The following is a 26,130-nucleotide window of genomic DNA, read 5'->3' as shown; positions in this document are numbered from 1 at the left end:
AGATATGACTGATGCAGGGATTTCATGTTTAGGACTGGAATCTGGACATATAAAATATAGCATATATTAAAACAGTGAATTTAAATGTGGATTGATTGGGAGAGGTTATGCTCAAGGTCAATTACATCTCCAGCAATTGTTTTTGTCGAATCTGCTAATACAGGTAGGAAGATTCCGGTGCACTTCACTTGCATGCTAAAGCAAGTAGAAAAGGTTAATTCCTATAAATTGACAAACATTTTCTAAAATAATAAAACAGAATTTCTATGTTATTCCTGAACGTAATAGTTTTTTTTTTCACAATTAAGTAATATAGTTAACCTCAAACTGCCATACATTTGACGAATCTACCGTTTTTAAATAACGTCTTTCTTGAATTGACCAGCCGTTCACGAACATCATGGCGACGACCGTGAATAGTGGAAATGTCCCTGTGTCGGACACACAATCCTCAACCTCGGCTGATCCGCGCTATGAAGGCTCAACATTTCAGTACAGCATGCTTCTGGAGCACCTCGTCGGGGAGAAGAGGCCGATTAAAGATCTGAATCCGACCGTTATGGGAGGTCTTCCCAATCCCATGAAAACCGACGACCAGAAGATGATCGAACGGGGAATGGAGAGCTGTGCCTTCAAGGCGGTGTTGGCATGTGTTGGAGGTTAGCTAGTCTTTCACTACTGTCGACGATATTACAATTGCAACTTGCTTGGTGCATTTCTTTTTCGGGGGTGTGTAGCTGCCTGATATAACGATCCCATGGTGACCGTTGATTGCAGCTAGCTACAGCAGTTTCTCTCCATGCACACAGTTGTTCCAAATTATTAATCTTTATTGTGTTGGTATCTTACTGATGATATGAACCACTCAATCACCCTTGACGTCTCTCTGTGATGTTGTTCATTTTCACTATAATAGTACTGTAATGACCTGACTAGATCATAAAAGAACGACTGTCCAGACAGAGGATTGAGTTTACGAATGGACGGTTTATTAAACCAACTTTACACAGGCTACTGTTTGGCCGTAGCCCACGCCAAATAAATGAAAGATAACCCACAAGCCAATCGTGACCTTCTCTTGTGAAGCCCAGACGTAAGAGAGAGAACAAAGGCAAAACCTGGTCTTAACTTCCAATGCTCCATCCCCCTGCCCAACCCCCCTCCACGCCACTCCGCCAACCGCCAGGATGCCCGGCATCAGAACATTCCAGGCATTCCCGTGATTGGCAGATAGCAGGTTGACTGACATGTCGGACCCCGCGAACACAACCACCTACTAGCCTAACACATAACACACAGCTGTCTGTGCGGGTCGCTACACAGCCCCCCCACCACAAAGTCCCTCGTCCCCGAGGGAACAAACAAAGTTTCTGAAGCGACCCGGAGGTCTCCTTTGCCTGCGTGGCCGTGATGGTCGCAGAGTGCCCCTCTGGGAACCAGGGGATGAAGGCAGGGATATGGGGGACAAGGAAGCGGGAACGGGTAATACAGTCCGTGGCTCTGGGGAACCACGCGGTGACACAGGGGGGGAGACAGGGGGAGTGGGCTGTCTGGAGCCTTGTCTGCGGCACCTGGGGGTGGGTGCCTGGAGAATGGCATTGCCAGAGAGGGGAATTGTGGGGGTTCCTGGGGTTTGGGGAGAAGAGGCCCCTCTGTATGGGGCTAACCTGTCCCGGTGCAGTGCCACCTTTCTCCCCCTGGGAGGAAGCTGCACCCGGTAAACAACCTCCCCTACCCTCTCCAGGACACTGCATGGTCCCACCCAGTGACTGTCCAACTTGGGGCATCTGCCTTTTTTCCTTAGCGGGCTGTAGACCCAGACCAGCTCCCCAGCCACAAAGTGCCTTCCCCGGGTGTGCACGTCATAGTTCCTCTTCTGCCTCACACCTGCATTCACCAGCTGCTCTCTGGCGAAGGTGTGGGCTGTCTCCAGGCGGTCCTGGAGTCTCCGGGCATACTCCGGCCCCGGGGGAACATGAGGGCTATCCAGGGGCCGACCAAACGCCATCTCCGCAGGGGTGCGGATCTCTCTCCCCAGCATGAGGGCAGGCGTGCAGGAGGTGGAGTCTTGGACAGCGGAGCGGCATGCCATGAGGACCATAGGCAGGTGCTTGTCCCAGTCACGCTGGTGTTTGGAAGAGACGATGGCCAGCTGCTGTCCAAGCGTTTTATTGAAGCGCTCTACAAGGCCATCACTTTGAGGATGGAGAGGAGTAGTGCGGGTCTTGTGCATACCCAGCCTCTCACACATGGTGGCGAACACACGGGACTCAAAGTTTCTGCCCTGGTCGCTGTGGATGGACTCTGCAGCTCCAAACCTGCTGAACATCCCCGCTGTCAGGGCGTCGACGATGGTCTCTGCCTCCTGGTCAGGCAGAGCATAGGCCTCGGGCCATTTTGTGAAATAGTCCATGGCCGTGAGCACCCAGCGGTTTCCACTGTCTGTGGTGGGGAAAGGCCCAACTACATCCACTCCCACCCTCTCCATGGGAGCCCCCACTGGGAACTTTTGGAGCTGAGCATGAGAGCGGCCTGGGGGGCCCTTTCTCGCTGTGCAGTTGTCACAGTGGCGACAAAAGTCCTCCACATCCCTCTTGTGCTGCCCCCAGTAGAAGCCCTGACGGAGACGGCGCAGTGTTTTTGTGACCCCAAAGTGTCCAGTCCCCACCCCCCCATGAGTACTCTGGAGCACAGCCTCCCGCAATGCTTTTGGGACCACCACCTGCCACCTTTCCTCTCCCGTAGCTGACTCCTTCCATGCCCGCTGTAGCACGCCATCAGCCAGCCGCAGTCTCTCAAACTTTGACCACAACCCTTTGGTCGCGAGTGAGAGAGCTGTCACCTCTTCCCATGGTGGCCTCACCTGCGCCTCTACCCACTGTAGCACTGGCTGTAGGTCTGTGTCCCGTCCCTGCTGCTGCCGCCATTCAGCCACGTCGACAGTCTGCAGCTCACAGCAGACAGGCCCGCTCGCCCGACACACTGTGGCACAGACCCCCTCTGCACACAGCTCTCTCTCCCGTCCCTCTCTCCGTTCGCAGTGGCGGCAGCCGTCTGCAGTACAGGGCCGACGGGACATGGCGTCGGCGTTGGAGTGGCGTGCCCCTGCCCTGTGCACCACTGTGAAGTCATACGGCTGAAGCTCCTCCAACCAGCGTGCCACCTGCCCCTCTGGCTCTCTGAAAGACATAAGCCACTGGAGAGCAGAGTGGTCAGTCCTTACAGTAAAGGGCAGACCACCCAGGTAGTACTTGAAGTGTTTGACGGAAGCCACAACAGCCAAGAGCTCCCGCCGGGTGACACAGTAGCGGCGCTCATGTTTGTCAAATGTTTTGCTGAAGTACGCCACCACTCTCTCCCCCGCTGGCCCCACCTGGGCCAGCACCCCACCCATGCCCACATTGCTCGCGTCTGTGTCCAGGATAAAGGGCAAGGTGAGGTCAGGGGGGGCGAGCACGGGGGCCTCGATCAGTGCACGTTTGAGGGTGTTGAACGCCTCCTCACACTCCACTGTCCAAGTAGCCACTGCGGAGGTCTAGTGAGGAGAACCAGGAGGACCCCCTAACCAGTTCCAGCGACTCATCGATACGTGGTATGGGGTATGAGTCCTTCCTGGTTACCTCATTCAGCCGCCTGTAGTCCGCACAGAACCTCAGCTTGGGGTATGAGCTACAGTACTATGCCCATATTTGCTGTAGCTAACACAATCTTGTGACACTGTGTTTTCCCCACAGGATTTGTTCTTGGGGGAGCGTTTGGTGTGTTCACGGCTGGCATAGATACCAATGTGGGATTTGACCCCAAAGACCCCATGAGAACACCTACTGCCAGAGAAGTCCTTAAAGACATGGGCCAGAGGGGAATGTCCTACGCCAAAAACTTTGCAGTCATTGGTGCAATGTTCTCCTGCACAGAGTGCATCATTGAATCGGTAGGTTGTCTGACTTTTTTTCTGCATGAAAACAGAAAATAATATTGTAATGAAATTGGCAGGGAGCAGGTCTCGAACCCTCAACCTTCTAGCCCGAAGTCCAGCGCGCTATCAACTGTGCTGCAAAAGCATGCTTGTGCGGCAGAGTCATTACACTAATCCATCCTTTCAAAGAGCGCGTCCTCGCGCTAGCTTGAGACTCAACGTCTTATCGGAACGCACTCACCGGCCAAGCACACGCACTGTCATGGATGCATAATCCGATCACTTCTGACACCAATGTAATGAAGCGGCATGAGGCAGGTCTCAAACCCTCAACCTTCTAGCCCGGAGTCCAGCATGCTCTCGACTGTTTAGCAAAAGCATGCTCGTGCGGCAGAGTCGATATCCATGCTTATAAACCCAGGGTCGTTACACTATGCTAACTAAGAGAGTAGTCTGATTAGTGGAACTAAAGATATATATTGAGACTTAGCACTAGGTCCATCCTTATTCTGGCAAATGTGTCAATTCATCCCAAGCATGAGACAGCCTGTAATGTTTGGACAACTTTATGGTTACATAATATTATGTTCCACAAATTACAACGTTAATCTTCTAGGCTAATGGCTGATGAAATTCATACCGTGATTATGTAATCATTGTTTGAGAAATACCAAAGAGAATTTGAAAACTCTGGAACTACTGTGCTGTGTATTTGTCGTCAGTCTCATTCTGCCCCCTTGTGGTCTGTATTGTATGTTACAGCACAGGGGAAAGTCAGACTGGAAGAATGCTGTCTACAGTGGTTGTGTTACTGGGGGAGCAATAGGATTTCGTGGTGAGTTATCTACTTAATGTAAGTTCAAATGTCCCATGCATTAATGTCACTGACTAATTGTTGAACGATAATTGGTTTGAAGCTGTGATTGTGTCCTTTCTTATAGCTGGGGCGAAGGCTGGAGTACTGGGATGTGGAGGTTTCGCTGCCTTCTCTGCTGCCATTGAGTACTATCTCCGGTGAAAACAAGGGGGCCTTCGTTACCTCTGTGGAATATGGTTGAGGTGACTGTCCCTCTGGGCCAGTAACATACTTTATACCTAATGGAATGAAACACATCCCAGAGAACACTGCTCTGCAGATGGCGCATCTGATCATGAGTATTATTACAGTTGGACAATTCCATCCTGGTCTTCATCAATCACATTTATTTATAAAGCCCTTCTTACATCAGCTGATGTCAAAGTGCTGTACAGAAACCCAGCCTAAAACGCAGATGTAGAAGCACGGTGGCAAGGAAAAACTCCCTAGAAAGGAACCTAGAGGAACCAGGCTATGAGGGGTGGCCAGTCCTCTTCTGGCTGTGCCAGGTGGAGATTATAACAGAACATGGCCAAGATGTTCATAGATGACCAGCAGGGTCAAATAATAATAATCACATTGGTTGTAGAGGGTGCAACAGATCAGCACCCCAGGAGTAAATTACCTTTTGTTGACTGTATGCTGGCTTTTCCTTTATCGAAGTTAAACTTCATCATTGAGATGAAACTGTCAGTTTTAGATGAGAGCTGGCTATTCTCTCCTTTAGTTGTGGGTAAAATATAGCCTGGTGACATTAAGTCAAAAGTTTGCGTCCAGGTCAATGGGTGTGTTTGAGTGTTAAGGCAACAAACACTAAATGTGCCATTGTTTATAAAAAATGTTTTTGTCAAAATAAACATCTGCATCCTCCAACACCCATATTATACTCAAACTGAAATCGTGTGTACATTATACAATCAGTGAGTCATGTATTTACTGTACACATGAATTGTGGAACATTTGTTTCATGTCTTTGACCCATGCAAAGGTGACCAAACAAATCTACAATGCAGGTGATGGATGCAGAAACCTATACTCCAAACTTTGACCTTTGTAAAGTTCATGAGTCAGACAATTTCTAAGCTCCAGAATGCAACACACTTACTTTGAAAGGCGATGACTTGACAAAAGTTAGCCGCTCTAATGCAACTAATTGTTTTATAGTCTCGGACTCAAACAGCCTTACTGTAAAAGCAACATTTACAGTTAACTGAAACAAGTCACCGGTGTAAATTGTTTATTTAAAGTCATTGAGCAATGCATTACATGACTGGACGTGCCCACCCAGATAAGATCTACAGATGTTTAAAATTCATTAATGGTGAATAATATGAACTCAAGAGTTGTGGGTTCGATGCGTCATTTAATTGCAGGACTGGTTATCAATTAAAACACTGCTAATTGCTCCTGTAGTTTTGTATTCATTTTTCAATTCTAATGATTTGTTTGGTAACTGCATGCTTAATAGATTCGGAATACTTAAGATTGCAGTGCAAAAAATTGAGTATGGACAGTACTGATAAAATGATAATGAATGTCACTTCCCAACTATCACAAAGTGCAGTATGCTGCACCAAACAAAAACACAAGTACCAAAACAATTATTACTTGCAATAAAAGTTAAAGACAACTTCATTTTGGTACACTTATTTTACAAAAAAAAAGTTTACATCAATATTTATCCTTGTTAATACAGTATACTCATTGTTCTCAAAGTAAAATACATATTTTCTTTTAAATCTTATCAAATAGGACTCATCAAACAGTGCTTATTTTAAGATGTCTCAGGCTTGATAGCAGAAAGGTTGGATTTGTACAGCATTGATGGAGATTGCTGGTGCAACAACCTACCTTTGTCACCCACCCTGATATGATTGACAAGCTGAACATGCAATGAGGGCATTACACTACAAACATCATCCCAAAGATTAGAACTGGTGTCATTGGACACTCGGAACAGGCTTGCAATGTAATGACGAAAAAAAAGCTAATGTTCAAAAATGTGTTACATTTTTCCATAACCCTCATCTCACAGATTGATGATATCTCTCTTTAAAGAGTGGTTCAGAATAAACTCAGATTTTACACTGTGTTGCTGTGATCATTTCAGTACAGCTCAGCCAACCGTGGCTGTGAATAAGAATAAGAAGGGGAAAAAACACACTACTTGAAAAAACTTCAAACAGACTCCTTGGCGCAATTCTCTAATTGTACTGGACTGCACACGTAATATATTTATTTATAAATAATAGGGGCAAATTTGGCCAAGACTCAGACAGAGGGAGAGCTGTGCTCTCTTGTCTTTGCACATGGAGAGAAAATCTGACAGTGACCATTCACTGACATGGCTTTACTGGCGGCTTGCAAGCTCAGTCCTCAGCTCCTGGCTTTAACACACACATGCTCCCACGCGGTTCTACATACACACAGAGCCCTCCTCCGCCACATGCACAAAGCCAGAGAGAAACAAAGGAACTATTGAACAAATAATATTTATAAAATATGTAAATGCAATTCTTGGAATGCCTCTGGAGAAAAAAAGAGAAATGGAGTCAGTAACAAACCAGACCCTGACCTTTAACCCCTCACTGATAGAGGTCCCAGAATGGTGGCTGTCTGTGGGGTTACTGTGGGCCAGAGGTCTGCTGCTCCCTCCACACCTGCACTTCACCAGATGGGATGTACTGCACACTAACATGACAATAGAAGACGTGACTATGGGATCCAGGAGGAGCACCATGTCTCCTCTTCCCCCACGTCTGACTCAATCTCTCAGCGGGGGCTGTCCAGTTTTAAAAAGGGAGCTGGGTGGGGGATTTGCTGTTGAGTCTTTCCCTCTGGACCCCCAAGGGATTAAACATCAGTGGAAAAGTAGAGTGTGTTCCGCTTCAGCTCAGCGAAGGAGATGGGAGGATGCTGCAGGTAGTACAGCAACACCTGGACCTGAGATGGGGAGAGAGAAATAAGGAGCTTAAGCCTAAAATCAATTGTGTTTCGTTCAAATACCACTTATCATAGTTCTAACCAAAAAAGGACTAGGATATGGAGCATACTTAAAGCCATGTGACTACACATTCTGTACATGACTCAGTATGTGACGAAGCATCTCTCCATGATATCTGAGTATCTGCATACTCATCTATCCACTAAACATATGGAGATTTAATAAGTCACTGCACAACAGTTGTCGCTGTCTTTACAGTTAATGATGACATATAGCACTCTATTGTTAGCATTGGTGCCTTTATTGTGATTTACAGGCGTCACTGTTTATATACGCCCTAGAATAAGTCATTTGTGAACAGGAAGCGGTTTCTCTCTCTCAGCACCGGGCAGAGCTCCAAGTAGGGCTTCCTAAATATAAATACAGCTGGGAGGCCAGACCTGGCTGACACGGGTAAAACACACACAACCCACTAAACTACGTTGGAGTACACACACACACACCCACACAGATGTATGTAGATTCACACACACACACACACACACACCCGCTTACCATCTCACAAGCAAATGCAGATGCACACACACACAGATGTACGCACCCAAGTCACACTGACCTGCGCCATGACGTCGTGTGACCAGATGTCAGAGGCCAGTGTGATGTGTCCCTTGGTGACCTCTGACTCAGAGGGTCTGAGCAGGGTGGGGCCAAACACTGTGCCCAGGTTGTGGAGGGACATCTTGTTAATGGGCTCCTTGTCAGCAACTCTGGAACACAAAACAGACAGATAGACCAGTCAGACTACAGCGATCACAGGGACAGATCAGTATTAGTTCTTTTTCTAGTCATGCGACATGTTTGCTGGTCTTGCCATGTTACTATGATGACTCATTTTCCCCTAGCAATGACCGTCAGTGCAGCACAATACGTTTCTTCTACAAGGACCATTGAATTTCTGAACTAAGTTACCATCTGCTATAAATGTTCTTCATGGGAACTGCAAAGCCATTCATGTCACACTTGTAATTCACCAGAGCGTCCAGCGGGTATCCTTAGCGTGTTTATGAGAGATTCTGTGTACATTCTGCTGACACTGCAGAGTGCACTTTCTGCACTAACGGATGTTAAAGAGCTGTACTGGGATCAGGCCACCATAATGGCTACATGGAGCAGTAGGGTTGTATTCTGACCCTGCGCTAGCCCTGTAAACTGACCTCAGGCCTGCCCATAGGTAGAAATCTGATTAATATCTATGCACCTTCCTGCTTGCCTGCCAAACTCTGACATCCATTTATATTGCAGCATCTTCACACACACTATAAAACTCCTCTACTGGGGATACACACCGCTCTAAGCTTTCTTTTCTCATTTTTCAATCTCACTGCAAGGATTAACTGAACACCAACTTCTGGGAGGAGGCGTGAGTGAAGTAATGTGTGACTGAAATTGGCAAGCAGCACTACGCATTACACTTGGTCTTAGTTCCCTCTAGTTCCCGTTATATAGCTAGAGGAGAATGATATACTCTCTGACTTAACACATTTTTCAGTCTCATTTGTCATTGTAAAATGTGATGAATTATTGCCTCTAGGGCATATCAGACGGCTGATTGAGGACCCTTTAAATGTACAATGTGTTTGTTTTCTATCTCTGCTTTGCTTTTCATATCATATTGATGTGTATATTGTTGTAATTACACAGCCAAGCTGTAAGAGACCTTGGTCTCAACATGACTGCCCGTTCAAATAAAAGTGAAATAAAACCATTGTCTGCCCTGCAGTAGGAAACCATAACAAACACATAAACCTGATCTTTTAAAAGTCTGGTGGTGAAAACTATTACTTTACTCAGAGTATGAATAAGTCCCCACACAGGCCATTACTACTGTAGCTGGTGACAGATGTGGGTGATCGGAGGAGACCCATAAGTGTTTCCTAAGTGTTCCTGCCAATGCTAGTGGTTACCAGTCTGTGGTTGTGCCCTCCTCTATCATGCCCTTTTAATTGAAGGCAGTTTTAACAGGGATGTCATCACATGTGGTTACACACTGCCTTTCCAGACTGGCACATGTTTGGCCAACTGAGACCATCACAGCTATATTCAAAGACAAAATAGTAGTAGAGAAGTCATTTTAGCAGCAGGGAAGTAATTTTTCATTGACATAAATGCGTCCTTCCAACTGGACCATAACACCTCAGTCTAGCTCCTTAACCTCACCACTAACGGGTTGGCTTAAAAGGGCCAGTGCATACTTGTCGTCTCTCCAGGGCCTGGCATTCGTATGCTCTGTTAACCACACAATGTCTGGCCTGAACACTGATTACTTTTCCCTCTGTCCTCTGTCTTATTGGGGCAGTCAGTCAGTGGCTAATGAGCGTTGTGCGGTCACAGTAGCAGGAGCACAGCTCATGACCGCAGGCAGAGTGCAGCTGAACGTGAAGCTCTCCAGAACACAGTTTTATATCAGGCTTAAAGAACCACTCGCACATGTACCGTACTCTTGCCAGAACTCCTCCAATGTCCGATCTGAACGTATTAGGCTGCCAGTTAATATGGCCCAACTGTCAACAGTAATAGTTACTAGCCTTTATGGTAGATTATGTGTGTGTGTACCTCTTGAGATGCTCCAGCAGGCTGAGGAAGGTAATGAGGTTAGGGTCAGGCAGAGAGCGCAACAGGTGCATCATGCAGTTCTCTTTGGCTGCAGGGTCTGACAGAGCTGTAGAGAAGAGGAGGAGGAAGAGAGGGGAAAGAGGAGAAGAACAGAAGATAATTTAATAATTACCCCTCTACGGGGGTATATGAACCATCATTTCAATGTTGTGGTCTCATTAAAAAAACAAGGAATAACCCCCCTATAACTGACTATTGAGATGCATCCTAATTGTATTGGTATGGTCTGGGTCAGAGGTCGTACCTATGCCCTCCATGAAGGCTGGGTACAGGCGGTCAGTGAGCAGGGGCTCTGGCAGCTCACGGAAGTACAGCTTCAGAGTCCCTGCAATGGCGTTGATGTCCATATCATTCAACATCACCAGGATGTCTTTGCTATCTGTGGAGGGGAGAGAGGGAGGGGGAGAGAGAGAAAACAAAAGCACACACACATGAGCTCAAGGGAAGAGCATCAGCCTCAACCAAAAGACTACTTCATTTCCAGACTGATCATTCTGGCTCCAGAGATGACATAACAAGCAACAACACTGTTTAAAAACCAAACCACCAGTGATCTCAGCTCAGTGAGCCATGAACACAGCAGAGAGAGTGGGTTATCTTTGGTTTGGTCTAGGGGCCGTGACAGAGACATGGGTTGCATGCCAAATGACACCCATTTCCATATACAGTGCACAACTTTTGACCATAGGGGGACCTTCAGTCTGGCTGTAAAGAGCCATAGGGCTCTGGTCAAAAGCAATGAAATATAGAAGTAATAGGGTGCCATTTGGGATGCACCCTGGGACTCCCAGGGAGGACAACACACAGCTGACAGCTGCTGCTCCCCAGACCTGTGCTCTTCCTGCCCTTTCCCACAACTCGCTCTGTTAATAGCCAGGCTGAAGACCCTCTGCCATGGGCCTGCTAGCCTGACCCCGGCACACCGTACAACATGGAGGATGGGAACGACAGGACAGCTCAGGAGGAGACTTGTGTTGATAATGTAGGGTCTGGAGTTATTTCTGTTAATGTAACCTGACCAGGAAAAACTCATGGCCCTAGTTATAGCTTATATACACTGAGTATAGCAAACAATAGGAACACCTTCCTAATATTGAGTTGCACCCCCACCCCCTCTTTTGCCCTCAGAACATCCTTAATTCGTTGGGCCATGGACTCTACAATTACATGTTTTGTCTTGCCCTTTCACCCTCTGAATGGGACACATACACAATCCATGTCTCAATTGTATTAATGCTTAAAAATCCTTCTTTAACCCGTCTCCTCCCCTTCATCTACACTGATTGAAGTGGATTTAACAGGTGACATCAATAAGGGATCAGGACGTTCCCCTGGATTCACCTAGTCCATCTATGTCATGGAAAGAGCAGGTGTCCTTAATGTTTTCTATACTCAGTTCATAGGCCCAGAGTTATGCCTGGTCAGGTCCCATGGCCAAGACAAACTCCTGGTTCTATTGATGAAGACAGGTGTATTTTACAGTATTGGTAGAATGAGTGTTTCTTACTGGTGTCGAATGCTGCTTTGAGGGCCTGGATGTCAGTGGCCACCCCGGAGATCCTGTAGATTCCCACCTCGTCGATCCCCCTCTTCTCCACCTCCTCAATGCACTGGCGGACTATGTAAGGCACCTTGGAGCGCTCGCGCCTGTTGGTGGACAAACCCAACACTCATCAGAATTGATATTACAGAACGGCCCCTTTCAAATAACGTTAAAGCTAATCGTAGCAATCAAACAAACTGTACAGAAAGATTATAGAGAGGGGTTTATCCTGAAGTTATGAAGTTTAAACTACACATAGTGACATACAGTGCGCCTTCAGAAAGTATTCACACCCCTTGACTTTTTCCACGTTTTGTTGATTTGCAAGGTAGGATTAAAATTGATTAAATTCTAACATTTGTAAAACATGATTTTTTAAAATCTCGATTACATAAGTATTCAACCCCAAGTCAACACGTTAGAATGACCTTAGGCAGCAATTCAAGCTCTGTCAAGTTGACTGTTGATCATTGCTAGACAGCCATTTAAGTCTTGCCATAGAATTTCAAGCCAAATTAAGTAAAAACTAACCACACCACTCATTCATTCATCTAGTCTTCGTAAGCAACTCCAGTGTATATTTGGCCTTATGTTTTAGGTTATTGTCCTGCTCTATTGCGTTTCTTTTTATCCTTAAAAACTCCCTAGTCATTGCCGATGACAAGCATATCTATAACATGATGCAGTCACCACCATGCTTAAAAATATGAAAAGTGGTATTCAGTGATGTGTTGAGTAAGATTTGCCCCAAACATAAGGCTTTGTATTCAGGACATAAAGTTAAGTTCCAATCCAATTTATTTGCAGTTTTATTTTAATGCTTTATTGCAAACAGGATGCATATTTTGGAATATTTTATTCTGTACAGGCTTCTTTCTTTTCACTCTGCCATTTAGGTTATTATTGTGGAGTAACTAATGTTGTTGATCCATCCTCAGTTTTCTCCTACACACCAATTAAACTCTAACCGGCCTCATGGTGAAATTCCTGAGCGATTTCCTTCCTCTCCGGCAACTGAGTCAGGAAAGATGCCTGTATCATTGTAGTGATACACCATGTAAAGTATAATTAATAACATCACCATGCTAAAAGTGATATTCAATGTCTGTTAATATATTTTTCTTAAACGTCATCTACCAATAGGTGCCCTTCTTTGCGAGGCATTGGTCTTTGTGGTTGAATCTGTGTTTGAAATGAACTGCTTGACTGAGGGACCTTACAGATAATTGTATGTGTGGGGTACAAAGATGAGGTAGTCATTAAAATGAATCATGTTAAACACTATTATTGCACACATGCAACTTACGTGACTTGTTAAGCAAATTTTTACTCCTAAACTTATTTAGCCTTGCTATAACAAAGGGGTTCAATACTTATTGACTCAAGACATTTCAGCTTTTAATTTTTAATACATTTGTAGAAATGTCAAAAAACATAATTCCACTTTGACATTATGGAGTATTGTGTGTAGGCCAGTGACACAAATTGAAATTGAATAGAATCCATTTTCAATTCAGGCTGTAACACAACAAAATATGTAACAGGTCAAAGGGTGTGAATACTTTCTGAAGGCACTGTAGATTGTTCATTAGTTTATTATGAGAGAAATTCAACATGGCTTACTTTGTCACAATACTGATTTTGACCCCGAACACCCCACTCTGTTTTTTGGAGGGCGTTCTCTTCAGACTCAAGTCCCGACTAGTAAACTTCATGGAGAACTCCACCTTGATCTGTGGGAAACAATACATACAAAGTGTCAAACAATCTGCATTATTTTATGTTCTTATTTGACAGGGATTATGTACCGTGAACATTGCAGCAGCTTTTAGTGACACAGCTCATCTGCAGTCCCTAATTTAAAATGAGTTTAAAATACACAGCTTCCAAGTGCCTTCTTTTTTATCATTTCACAACATCCAGGAGTTTAAGAAGATCCAGAGTGGTTAGATGTTTACAGCTGTTTAAAAACACTGTGTTGCAGAGAAATCAGAGTTGGCCAAGCTCGTAAAGATAAAATAGCATTGTCTCTGGCGAACTATAACAAGCTACATTATAATATCCACACACTAAGCCCTGACAAGTCATCTTCTATTGATGGGGTTGAATGGGTAAATGACTAACAGGACCAGGAATGGAATTAGGAAATCAAGGGCTGGTTTCCTGGACATAGATGAAGCCTAGTTCTAGATTAAAAAGCATGTTCAGTGGAGATTCAACATTGAAAGAGCTTCTTAGTCCAAGAAAAGGCTTGATCTGGGTCTGGCAAACTGACCCCAAAGGTTCCTGGTGTCCCTTACCCCATTCATCTCTATGACGTCCACGTGCCAGTTCTTGGACTGCACCGTCTGGGGGTCCAGCTGAAATACACAGAGAAAGAACATGATTAAGTTTCCTTCGTTATATTCTCTGCCCATGCCATAATCGATGCATAACCTCATAGGAGACTGAGAGAAGGTATGACCAGAGCAGTGAGTATTCAAATATACATACAGTATCATGGACACAATCACATGGACCCTCACAGAACACACTCCTTGTATCCTAAATGTACTCTATCAGAGACACTAAAGCCTTATTTCTGGCATGGTGCCTGTGTGATGTGTTCTTCTTGTGTAAACTTAATCTGACTGTCACTACACCACAGTACCTAGCCAGCTCTCGGAGTACCCAGGGTTCACTGCACTGGAGGAATTAGTCTGCTTATTAGGACACAAACATGAAGACATCCATGTTATGTTAACTTCGACTACGTTTTGTGTTGTACTTGTTCTTCTATAACCACACCCCTGGACCTAGCCAGCTCTGGACCTCTGCCTATCCAGGGTTCACTGCTCTCTCGCGCTCTCTTTCAAGCACCTGTCCCATATGTGTCCCTCCCGTCATGCTCTGGTGAGGATCTGAGGAGCTCCTTTAAAGTCCAGCCAAGAGAACAAAGAGGCCACGTTACAGTTTGTTTTCCAAGAAAAGACTCTCCCTTCAACATGGGCTGGAGGAGGGGGGCTATTTTCTGACTGCTGCTACGTGGAGAGAAAATAAGACCCCGTTTTCCTTTTGCCTCCTCAATGGAAATTCCCAGACTGGCCTGTCTATATTTAAATAACCAAAAATCCCTGGGAACGTTAGATTCAACTGCAGTTTTTCTTTTCTCCTCCATATAAAATTTACAGGATGCTGACATCTGATAAAGTTAAATGGGCTTTGCCCCATGTGTAGATGGAGCAGTGGTGCACGCTGGGTAATGTGTGTGTGTATGTTTAGACTGAGAGGAACCTCTGTAGCCTAGCCAGCCTGAGGGTTCTGTGTGGGTCTGTCCCTACCTAATGACATTGATCATCTCTGCATTAAAACACACACTATTTCCTCTTTCATGCATCATGAAACAGTCCATTCACCCCCCCAGTCCTCTACTGGGCTAACTAACTAATGTATCACATTTCCCTCCTTTCACTAATGTGAACAAGAATCACATTGATTGAGATGAAAATACACCACACAAGAAAGCCCCCTTTTTCAAATTAAATCAGTAAATCACAAATATAGGCTAACACACAACAATGGAAGCACTGCTGCTGCCCTTTCCGTTCACTACCCTTTTATTGATATTGCTAGTGCCCAGTTTCATTTTGTTCCTGTTAGTTCTTGTAAGCTGAACTGTCATCTGGTTGTGGGCCAAGTTCTTTGTACCTCTGCTGAAATGCTTGTGGGTAGAGACAGGGCAGTGTGTTCTTTAAGAAAGTGAGACAGGGACAGGGGTTGTGTTTTTCCCATTTACGTATGGCTGTCTCTGGGGGTAAGCAGTGGCCATGAAAATGACTGCCTCACACACTTCAGCCTGCTCAGTAGCAGAGGCAGAGCTGGGCAGTTTTCTCATGCTGCCTTGGGAGAATAGAGCTCTGACATGATGTATGATGAGAAGCAAACCCCAGAGACATCCGCCTGAATTTAAAATGGATTACATTTTGATTTTGTGCCACTGATCTACACACAACACAATGTCAGAGTGGAATTTTGTTTTTAGACATTTTTACAAATTAATTAAAAGCTGAAATGTCTTGAGTCAATAAGTATTCAACCCCCTTTGTTATGGCAAGCCTAAATACATTCAGGAGTAAAAATGTGCTTAACAATTCACATAAGAAGTTGCATGTACTCACTCTGTGTGCAATAATAGTGATTACATGATTTTTGAATGAGTACCCCATCGCTGTACCCCACACATACAATTATTTGTAATTCGAGTAGCGAATTTCAAGCATAGATTCAACCACAAAGACGAGAAGTTTTCCAATGCCTCGAAAAGAAGGGCACCTATTGGTAGATTAAAAAAAGCAGACATTGAATATCCCTTTGAGCATGGTGAAGTTATTAATTACACTTTGGATGGTGTATCAATACACCCAGTTACTACAAAGATACAGGCGTCCTGCCTAACACACAGCATTATGTTTAGGGCAAATCCGACAACATCCCTGAGTACCACTCTTCATATTTTCAAGAACGGTGGTGGCTGCATCATGTTAAGGTATAAAATAAACGTAATAGAGCTAAGCACAGGCAAAATCCTAGAGGAAAACTTGGTTCAGTCTGCTTTCAAACAGATACTGGGAGACAAATTCACCTTAAAGCAGGACAATAACCTATAAACACAAGGCCAAATATACACTGAAGTTGCTTACCAAGGGTTTGGGCTTTTAACAAGGTTGCCCTAATCATGGCTATGGGGTCCTCACTACTGTACTGTAATCCCCCCAAATCAATCCCTAAAAACTTCATGCAGTACCTCTCCCCTCTCTCAATTACAGTCTACGGCTCTACGCACTTCTCAATAGACATAAAAAAATGTGTCAAATTGGGTTATACAAATACGAAGAGCCTAACTACTATGGCTGACCCTGTAAAACAACACATTTCACTGCACCTATCTGGTGTATGTGACAATAAAACATATTTTAAAATTCTTATGCAGCCGAGCAGAGCGCAGTCAAGCGCACCCATTTCCCCTCAATCACTCCACCGTTCACCTCTAATACTCTGCTGCTTTATTCAAAACTCCAGGAACAACTTCTGCCCCAATTCATCAGTTTTCCTTTCCTTGCCTGGGAAGGAGAGACAAACCAAAGTGCCACTGATTCAGTACGGTGCTACACTATATTCTCAACCTACCACACAGGATGGATAGACGGGGACAAGATAGATAGGTTGCTTTGGAAAGAATGATCTCCACAACATGACTTGGGGTTATGCCCATCTGGCTAGTAAAACAACAGGAGATGAGAAAAAAATAAGTTGTTGTCTTGAGTGAAACCAATCAGAGGGAAGACTATATGAGGTGAAGCATGGACAAAGACAGAAAGGGGGCAGGTCCTCAAAGTATTTTTTATTCCAAATCCAAGAGATGAATCACAAAGCCAAATCCTCTCTCTCCAGAGAATCCTTGAAACATATTATTAGCCTGTGTTTGTAGAAGAAAGACAGGCTGGTGAAACACAGGCTGGTGGAAGGATATGGGATATTAAAATCAGTAAATCACAAATATTGGAAATCCTAAACCAAACAATGGTTCCAATTAGGACCTTGCCACTCCTCCAGAGGTCAAAGCCTCCTTTATGCTGCCTAAAACACCGTGACTGACTGGGGAGAGGATCATAATACATGATGTAGGTCAGATGATACTGTATCAATGCATATCCACACTGACTACACTGTACAGTCAGCTTTCATGTGGAACACAACATACTGCATATAGAAAAACAGAAGAGGAAAAACGTTCCATGAATTATGTGAGTGTGAGTTCGAGTGGACGAGTAGCAATGAGGTGTGTTCCTTTTAGCCAGCATGATGCTCTGTTTTATGGGAACACACTGTTCTCTGAGCGACCCCTAGGCTCTGAGGGCCGACTCTCCTGGTGTGTGTGTGTGTGTGTGTGTGTGTGTGTGTGTGTGTGTGTGTGTGTGTGTGTGTGTGTGTGTGTGTGTGTGTGTGTGTGTGTGTAGCAATGCTATTTCAGTGGGCTGGGGACATGGTGATCTGGCTGTGGATCGGGGGGCTCAGCTGGGGAAGTTAGTGGTCCCTCCCTATCTCAGCACAGCCAGTACAGAGCAGCTGGTTGAGAGACCTAGCTAGACATCACCAGCACACACACACACACACACACACACACACACACACACACAGAGTTAATATGACAAGCGAGAGGGGGAAAGAATTGATACATGGAAAGTCAGTGGATGAGAAGAGAGCCACTCAGGTTACTGTGATGTCACCTCTCTTCTATGTATAGTGTGGTATAGACCAGTGGACATGTGACTGACACTTGTTCTAAGGTGCATCCACTGAGTATACATCAAACATAGATGTGCAGAAAGGCAGGCAAAACACAAACAGTACACACACATACTGTACCGCACATGGTGAGAAGCCCTTCTACTGATCCCACTGTTGTTGCCAACGGGGGACAGAGCACAGCCCAGGCAGGGTTGAAGTAGTTTGAAAAACAGATGCCGAGGTCCCTCTGGAGATGTTCCTATTCTAAATCCATCTCTTACTGAACTCTCCACAACCCCCCTGAGGATACTGTGGTATAATGTATTTACAACACAGCCAGTCTTCCATCACCATAACCCAGATACCTGCTTCTCACATAGGACATAAAATGACAGATCTAGATTTTGGTCAAAGAAATTGGTTTATGAATGATGCATGTAAAAAAAACTGTCATGGCTTCCGTTCTGAGGAAGGAAAACAACCTCTAGGATGTATGTGCAACTTCAAAGCACTGGAAGTTTTCAAAACTTGACAATATTGTAAGTGAACAATGCCATCAGGGAAGAAAAGTGTGCACTCTGATTCCACAGACGCTTGCCATAGTCCTTAATTAATCCATTGTTAGATTAACAGGGAATTATTTTATTTTTTTGTATTTTGGCAGCAATATTTAAAGCAGAACTTAATTATGATGAAGTATGAACTTTTGATACGGCAAATTCATTAATTCCTCTTAATATTTTCTTTGTGCTTTGCTACTTTCCTTGTACCTCTCACTTTCTGTTCACTGGGAGATAACATTTAAATATTCATTCTGTGACTGACTGTTCTGTTTTAAATGAACAATAAGCAGCAATGTTCCCATCTGGTTTAATTAGAAACGAACTAGCTCAACTGCATGGGCCGTGGGTTTCATTTTATTAAAAACAGCAACCTAGGGATTGTTTTTTTGTTTATTAAGACCTCTACAAACAAGCCCATCATTATTTTTTCTGCTGACAGATTATATTACCGGCCTGATGATTGTAAACAAAAACAAAGCAATATGAGTTGACAATATTGAGTCTAAAATTAGCTGCAGATGAACATAAGAGTGAATATACATAACATAGCCATGTAAAATGTTAACATCACTCTACTTATTAATAATATGATGCTTTGGTAAACAGCTGCCGATGTCATGATAGACAAGTGAAATGTAAGGCCTTTTGACTCCGTTGTCATGAGCTTCCTGACAAGACTTCCTGGTTTGAGCCCAACCAGCACACGTTCTCAGCAGGCAGAGAGTTATGATTGGCCAAGGACCAGCCCAAGCATCCTATCACAACCCCTAAGGGCAACGTGTCTCAGGCATACAGTATAAGATCCAACTTCATAAACATCATACAACATAAAAGGCATCTGCTTTAAGACAAGGCTTACACAACAGCATGTTCCTGCCTGCAGCACGCACGACTAACACTGATTTACAGGCAGTATAGGAGAGGGTGACCTCTGATAATCACCAGCAGGGACACTAATGTTCTCACAGTTCTGTTCTGTACACTACAGCGTGTGGTCCCATGCAGGCCAGCCTCACAGTAGCCTGGACAAAGAGGACAGAGAGGAAGAGAAAGTGAGTATGTTGAGTCCTTGGGCTTCCTTATGTCAAACCCGAGAGTAAAATACATGTAAGAAGCTGACTTCCAATGATAGGCTGTTACCACAACTTATCTCTTTTATCTTCTGTTAACTCAATCACATGTAGAAGGGTTTTCCAATCGCATTATCAAACACATTATCAATCCCTTGATGACCTTCCTTTGGTCTTGGATGGAAAGTTTAAATGTTTTATTAGTCCATAATGTAGCTGTAATTACAGTATTTACAGTGATAATATGGGTCATCCAAAAAAGTGCTTGTGTATAGGTCATTTATAGGCAGGTAGATAAACAGCATTTGGAAACACCATTGATACCGTATGAGAGGGTCTTTTGTTTCACTTTCATTCCTCTAGTCCAGCCGAATGCTAACACTCTTTGTGTAGGTACAGTAGCAGGGGTTAGAACCGGTTCAAGGAACAGAACCGAGGAGCAAAAACAGAACCGGGAACGAAACTTCTCTCTGGTGTTCCGGAACAGAACCGTTATTTTAAATTCTTGAGAACCGGTTTCTAATGCCTCTGTTGATTTCATGTGTTAAAAAAATGAATGAAAAGGAACTATATGAACCGTTACTTTTTTGGTTCGAACCGGTTCAGAACTTTATTATACAGAACTTTATTATAAAAATAGTGGTTCTATTCAGAACGATTGGAAAATCCTTTTGGTAGACACTGGTTAGCCAAACCGACCCAACACTCTTATGAACCCAGACCACGGAGGGTTTGTAATGAGCCATACCAAAGGGTAGAGTGGTTTAACACTCCTAGACTAATTGGATGATTCATGTAGGCCCCATCAAGGGAGGGAGAACGACCCTGATATTCCCACTTAGCCAAAAAATACCCACTCTTCCACCAGGGGCAGCGGGTCTGACCCAGCCCAGCTGGGAGAAAGTCATCCTGGGTACCAGCCTGAGGATGCTCCCTTGCCTCCCTCCACCCCTCTGGAGCTCATTAGCCAGTCTGAGGGTGTCTGGTTGGGGATCGATGGGGGTGAAGGGCTGGACCCCCCCTGTAGTGACAGTCAGATTTATGGCTGGCATTTTAAGGCCCTTCAAAGAGGCAAGTGGGAGGAAACAGTAACATGTCATCTACACTAATCAGCATACTGAAATGGAACACCACCCTTTTGTGTGTTGAGAAATAGGTTTCAGGATTGGGAGAGGGGGGAGAATTATGGTTATACTTTATTTTCTATCATACCCAAACCAGCAGAACACTGCTTTTGTTCCGGTTTTAAGGCGGTTGCTTTTCATGATTAATTAATGGGACTTCTAAGGATACTGTAACTGACGCCCACCAAGGTGTAAAACACAATAACACGCCAACATGGAAATCAGTAGGGGAGAGAACATGGGTTCAGAACAAATGTAACAGAAAACATCATGATCATGGTGTTAAAATATCTAATTCTGCCCCAGCCAGCCTTCTCTCAGCCAGCCTTCTCTCAGCCAGCCTTCTCTCAGCCAGCCTTCTCTCAGCCAGCCTAAGCTCTACTGGAGTCCCTGCTTCTGCTTCCTCTCCATTGTCTTAATTAGTGCTGTAAGAGGCATTGTCCTGTACGCACCTCCCGCTTCCTCCCAGTTTAAAACTCATCAACACGTTGCAGCTTACTCAACACACTCCTCTTTCTCTGTCTAAATCTCACTAATCTAAATCTGTTCTCAACACACACGCTCGCCTTCCTTTCTACCATCGTCCCCTCAGCCTAAAGGTCTATTTTCATGGCAAACACACACGCTGCAGTCTGTTCAACAAACACACACGCTGCAGTCTGTTCAACAAACACACACGCTGCAGTCTGTTCAACAAACACACACGCTGCAGTCTGTTCAACAAACACACACGCTGCAGTCTGTTCAACAAACACACACGCTGCAGTCTGTTCAACAAAAACACACGCTGCAGTCTGTTCAACAAAAACACTACTGCAGTCTGTTCAACAAAAACACTGCTGCAGTCTGTTCAACAAAAACACTGCTGCAGTCTGTTCAACAAAAACACTGCTGCAGTCTGTTCAACAAAAACACTGCTGCAGTCTGTTCAACAAAAACACTGCTGCAGTCTGTTCAACAAAAACACTGCTGCAGTCTGTTCAACAAAAACACTGCTGCAGTCTGTTCAACAAAAACACTGCTGCAGTCTGTTCAACAAAAACACTGCTGCAGTCTGTTCAACAAAAACACTGCTGCAGTCTGTTCAACAAAAACACTGCTGCAGTCTGTTCAACAAAAACACTGCTGCAGTCTGTTCAACAAAAACACTGCTGCAGTCTGTTCAACAAAAACACTGCTGCAGTCTGTTCAACAAAAACACTGCTGCAGTCTGTTCAACAAAAACACTGCTGCAGTCTGTTCAACAAAAACACTGCTGCAGTCTGTTCAACAAAAACACTGCTGCAGTCTGTTCAACAAAAACACTGCTGCAGTCTGTTCAACAAAAACACTGCTGCAGTCTGTTCAACAAAAACACTGCTGCAGTCTGTTCAACAAAAACACTGCTGCAGTCTGTTCAACAAAAACACTGCTGCAGTCTGTTCAACAAAAACACTGCTGCAGTCTGTTCAACAAAAACACTGCTGCAGTCTGTTCAACAAAAACACTGCTGCAGTCTGTTCAACAAAAACACTGCTGCAGTCTGTTCAACAAAAACACTGCTGCAGTCTGTTCAACAAAAACACTGCTGCAGTCTGTTCAACAAAAACACTGCTGCAGTCTGTTCAACAAAAACACTGCTGCAGTCTGTTCAACAAAAACACTGCTGCAGTCTGTTCAACAAAAACACTGCTGCAGTCTGTTCAACAAAAACACTGCTGCAGTCTGTTCAACAAAAACACTGCTGCAGTCTGTTCAACAAAAACACTGCTGCAGTCTGTTCAACAAAAACACACTGCAGTCTGTTCAACAAAAACACTGCTGCAGTCTGTTCAACAAAAACACTGCTGCAGTCTGTTCAACAAAAACACTGCTGCAGTCTGTTCAACAAAAACACTGCTGCAGTCTGTTCAACAAAAACACTGCTGCAGTCTGTTCAACAAAAACACTGCTGCAGTCTGTTCAACAAAAACACTGCTGCAGTCTGTTCAACAAAAACACTGCTGCAGTCTGTTCAACAAAAACACTGCTGCAGTCTGTTCAACAAAAACACTGCTGCAGTCTGTTCAACAAAAACACTGCTGCAGTCTGTTCAACAAAAACACTGCTGCAGTCTGTTCAACAAAAACACTGCTGCAGTCTGTTCAACAAAAACACTGCTGCAGTCTGTTCAACAAAAACACTGCTGCAGTCTGTTCAACAAAAACACTGCTGCAGTCTGTTCAACAAAAACACTGCTGCAGTCTGTTCAACAAAAACACTGCTGCAGTCTGTTCAACAAAAACACTGCTGCAGTCTGTTCAACAAAAACACACGCTGCAGTCTGTTCAACAAAAACACACGCTGCAGTCTGTTCAACAAAAACACACTGCAGTCTGTTCAACAAAAACACTACTGCAGTCTGTTCAACAAAAACACTGCTGCAGTCTGTTCAACAAAAACACTGCTGCAGTCTGTTCAACAAAAACACTGCTGCAGTCTGTTCAACAAAAACACTGCTGCAGTCTGTTCAACAAAAACACTGCTGCAGTCTGTTCAACAAAAACACTGCTGCAGTCTGTTCAACAAAAACACACTGCAGTCTGTTCAACAAAAACACTGCTGCAGTCTGTTCAACAAAAACACTGCTGCAGTCTGTTCAACAAAAACACTGCTGCAGTCTGTTCAACAAAAACACTGCTGCAGTCTGTTCAACAAAAACACACTGCAGTCTGTTCAACAAAAACACACTGCAGTCTGTTCAACAAAAACACACTGCAGTCTGTTCAACAAAAACACACTGCAGTCTGTTCAACAAAAACACACTGCAGTCTGTTCAACAAAAACTGTTCAATATAGTTCATTCATAGACCTGACGTTTACTCAGACTCAAGCATCAAAGACTCACTCAACATGAATGAGACCTCAAAGCTGTGTGAAAGTATGCTTCTATGGGAGGATGTGTATGTGAGAGAGAGACGAGAGATGAACATGAAAGTGCATGATCAAGTGTGTGAAAATATGTGCAAGTGTGAGAGTAGGCATGTGTGTGTGAAAGTGTGTACTATACTGTTATTATGAAAGAGGTACAGAGAGTCAATATGGCTCTGTGTGTAAACTGAGTATCAGTGTATATAGGAAACTAACATTGTGAGTGTGCAGCACTGAACAAACCAATTGTCTATGTCATTTAAATAGAAGAAGCAAAACAGCCCAAACAGATAAGACTGTCCTCTCGCCCAGATTCCCAGATCAAGCCTGAAGTGCGGGAGGACTCAGTCAGGGCTGTGGATAGGTCTGGGATCAGCTGAGATCAATGCTGAGAATTTCTGCCTGTAATCCAAGTCTGCAGTGTCAGGAGAGACCAGCAGAGAGATAGACCTGTCAACTCCAGCCACCAGCAGCAGGAGAGTCTTTATTGACCTGTCTATAGATCTGGTATTCACAAAAAGCTGCTCAGGGTTCATTACATTGCTTCCACATTTTGCCAGAGAAGCGCAATCTATTGAAATGATTTCATTAAATGTAAATGTGCCGTCCCCCCCTTCATCTATTCTGATTGAAGTGGATTTAACAAGTCACATCAATACGGGATCATAGCTTTCTCCTGGATTCACCTGGTCAGTCTGTCATGGAAAGAGCATAATGTTCATAATGTTTTGTACTCAGAGTATGACGCAGTATAGTGGCTAATGGATACCAGCATACTGATATCAAACTGCCATACATTAACTGCCTCTGTAAAATATATGTGCTGCACATCTGCACAGTGGATAAAAACAGTATTTACAAAAAAATGACCTCTTTCTCCTTCCTCTCACACATGAGTCCTGACCTAGAACCTGAAGCTAAGGTCTGCGTGCGTGTTCCCCAGACAGAGGAGTCAGTCAAACTTGAAAGAGTAGTAAACTGGACCATGCTCCTCCTCAACGTGTCGTTGAGATGACAGTAATTTCCCTGTCTATTTAGTACGGAACGGATCAGTAATTCGTCTCTCCCCGGGTTACCATGTACTCTGCTGAGAGGATTGTGGGTCATAATTAAGCTCTACCAACAACACTCTGGCCTTAGATCAGTGTCTCTGGGTAATTTCTCTACAGGACAGCAGAGGGAGCAGTCTCAGACTCTCAGCTACACCAAAACACCTCTGATTACCTTAACAGACCAGCAGCCACACAGACAGAGGTATATCACCATTCAGCATCACTGGCTTTACACTGATGAGAGAGCTTGGAAAGAGCAGAGTGGTAGATGTGGAAGGAGGATGAGAGGGTGAAAAAGTGAAAAAAGGGTGGGGAGGGGGGAGGGATGTAGGGGAGTAATGGTCAAGGCTGTGAATTCAATTTACTGTAGCATCTCACACATACACAGTACTCAGGAAAATGAGACAGTTACTGCAGTTCCGCACCAAGAGTACATTATTCAAGTAAATGATCTCCTCTACCTAAATCTTTAATTTCTATACCAGCGTCATCTAATAACATCAGCACACAGCATGGAGGCTTTAGCTGGAGTAACAGTACCAGTTAGAGGTGTATATTTCACCACAGAGCATGGAGGCTTTAGCTGGAGTAACAGTACCAGTTAGAGGTGTATATTTCACCACACAGCATGGAGGCTTTAGCTGGAGTAACAGTACCAGTTAGAGGTGTATATTTCACCACAGTGCATGGAGGCTTTAGCTGGAGTAACAGTACCAGTTAGAGGTGTATATTTCACCACAGAGCATGGATGCTTTAGCTGGAGTAACAGTACCAGTTAGAGGTGTATATTTCACCACAGTGCATGGAGGCTTTAGCTGGAGTAACAGTACCAGTTAGAGGTGTATATTTCACCACAGTGCATGGAGGCTTTATCTGGAGTAACAGTACCAGTTAGAGGTGTATATTTCACCACAGTGCATGGAGGCTTTAGCTGGAGTAACAGTACCAGTTAGAGGTGTATATTTCACCACAGTGCATGGAGGCTTTATCTGGAGTAACAGTACCAGTTAGAGGTGTATATTTCACCACAGTGCATGGAGGCTTTAGCTGGAGTAACAGTACCAGTTAGAGGTGTATATTTCACCACAGAGCATGGAGGCTTTAGCTGGAGTAACAGTACCAGTTAGAGGTGTATATTTCACCACAGAGCATGGAAGTAGAGAGAGAAAGGGATGAAAACAAACACACAGGAAAGAGAGAGTCAAAAGATGAACACAATGACAGAGGGACAAC

The 26,130-nt window shown here is 44.3% G+C and overlaps 2 protein-coding genes across 12 annotated transcripts in view; one reads left to right on the top strand and one right to left on the bottom strand.

Annotated features, from left to right (window-relative positions):
* Nucleotides 1–355: 355 nt before the first annotated feature.
* On the top strand, nt 356–6,862 carry LOC129868309 (mitochondrial import inner membrane translocase subunit Tim22-like). Of its 3 annotated transcripts, none has more exons than XM_055942171.1 (4): nt 356–659; nt 3,735–3,931; nt 4,679–4,769; nt 4,858–6,862. In XM_055942171.1, the coding sequence occupies exons 1-3, from the start codon at nt 401–403 to the stop codon at nt 4,766–4,768; spliced, it is 546 nt and encodes a 181-aa protein (XP_055798146.1). In that variant the 5' UTR covers nt 356–400; the 3' UTR covers nt 4,769; nt 4,858–6,862. The 3 variants fall into 3 exon arrangements, 2 of the variants coding, with proteins under 2 accessions (XP_055798146.1, XP_055798145.1); XM_055942170.1 differs by having other exon boundaries at nt 357–659; nt 4,679–4,751; XR_008761742.1 differs by lacking the exons at nt 356–659; nt 4,679–4,769; nt 4,858–6,862 and adding an exon at nt 1,550–3,592 and having other exon boundaries at nt 3,735–3,816.
* The window catches only part of LOC129868307 (active breakpoint cluster region-related protein-like), a 224,395-nt gene continuing 204,259 nt past the window's right edge, over nt 5,995–26,130 (bottom strand). For 5 of the 9 annotated variants that reach the window (XM_055942160.1, XM_055942162.1, XM_055942167.1 and 2 more), the window contains exons 17-23: nt 14,233–14,292; nt 13,556–13,665; nt 11,897–12,036; nt 10,634–10,768; nt 10,330–10,435; nt 8,318–8,483; nt 5,995–7,715 (exon numbers count right to left, since the gene is read on the bottom strand). In XM_055942160.1, the coding sequence (XP_055798135.1) occupies nt 7,626–7,715; nt 8,318–8,483; nt 10,330–10,435; nt 10,634–10,768; nt 11,897–12,036; nt 13,556–13,665; nt 14,233–14,292 (807 nt within the window). In that variant the 3' untranslated portion in view covers nt 5,995–7,625. The remainder of the gene's footprint in view (nt 7,716–8,317; nt 8,484–10,329; nt 10,436–10,633; nt 10,769–11,896; nt 12,037–13,555; nt 13,666–14,232; nt 14,293–26,130) is intronic. The other 4 variants (XM_055942161.1, XM_055942163.1, XM_055942168.1 and 1 more) reach the window with 1 other exon arrangement.

The sequence above is a fragment of the Salvelinus fontinalis genome, chromosome 13 (assembly GCF_029448725.1).
Source record: "Salvelinus fontinalis isolate EN_2023a chromosome 13, ASM2944872v1, whole genome shotgun sequence".
NCBI classification, from domain to species: Eukaryota; Metazoa; Chordata; class Actinopteri; order Salmoniformes; family Salmonidae; genus Salvelinus; species Salvelinus fontinalis.
The sequence above is the reverse complement of the archived record's forward strand: the minus strand, read 5'-3'. Positions and strand labels throughout refer to the sequence as shown.

Bases quoted from the DNA above. Each gene is read 5' to 3' on its own strand.
- LOC129868309 (XM_055942170.1), top strand. From the start codon at position 401: ATGGCGACGACCGTGAATAGTGGAAATGTCCCTGTGTCGGACACACAA. The intron at 660-3,734 runs GTTAGCTAGTCT...TTTTCCCCACAG, and splicing joins GGTGTTGGCATGTGTTGGAG to GATTTGTTCTTGGGGGAGCG. The intron at 4,752-4,857 runs GTGAGTTATCTA...CCTTTCTTATAG, and splicing joins GGGAGCAATAGGATTTCGTG to CTGGGGCGAAGGCTGGAGTA.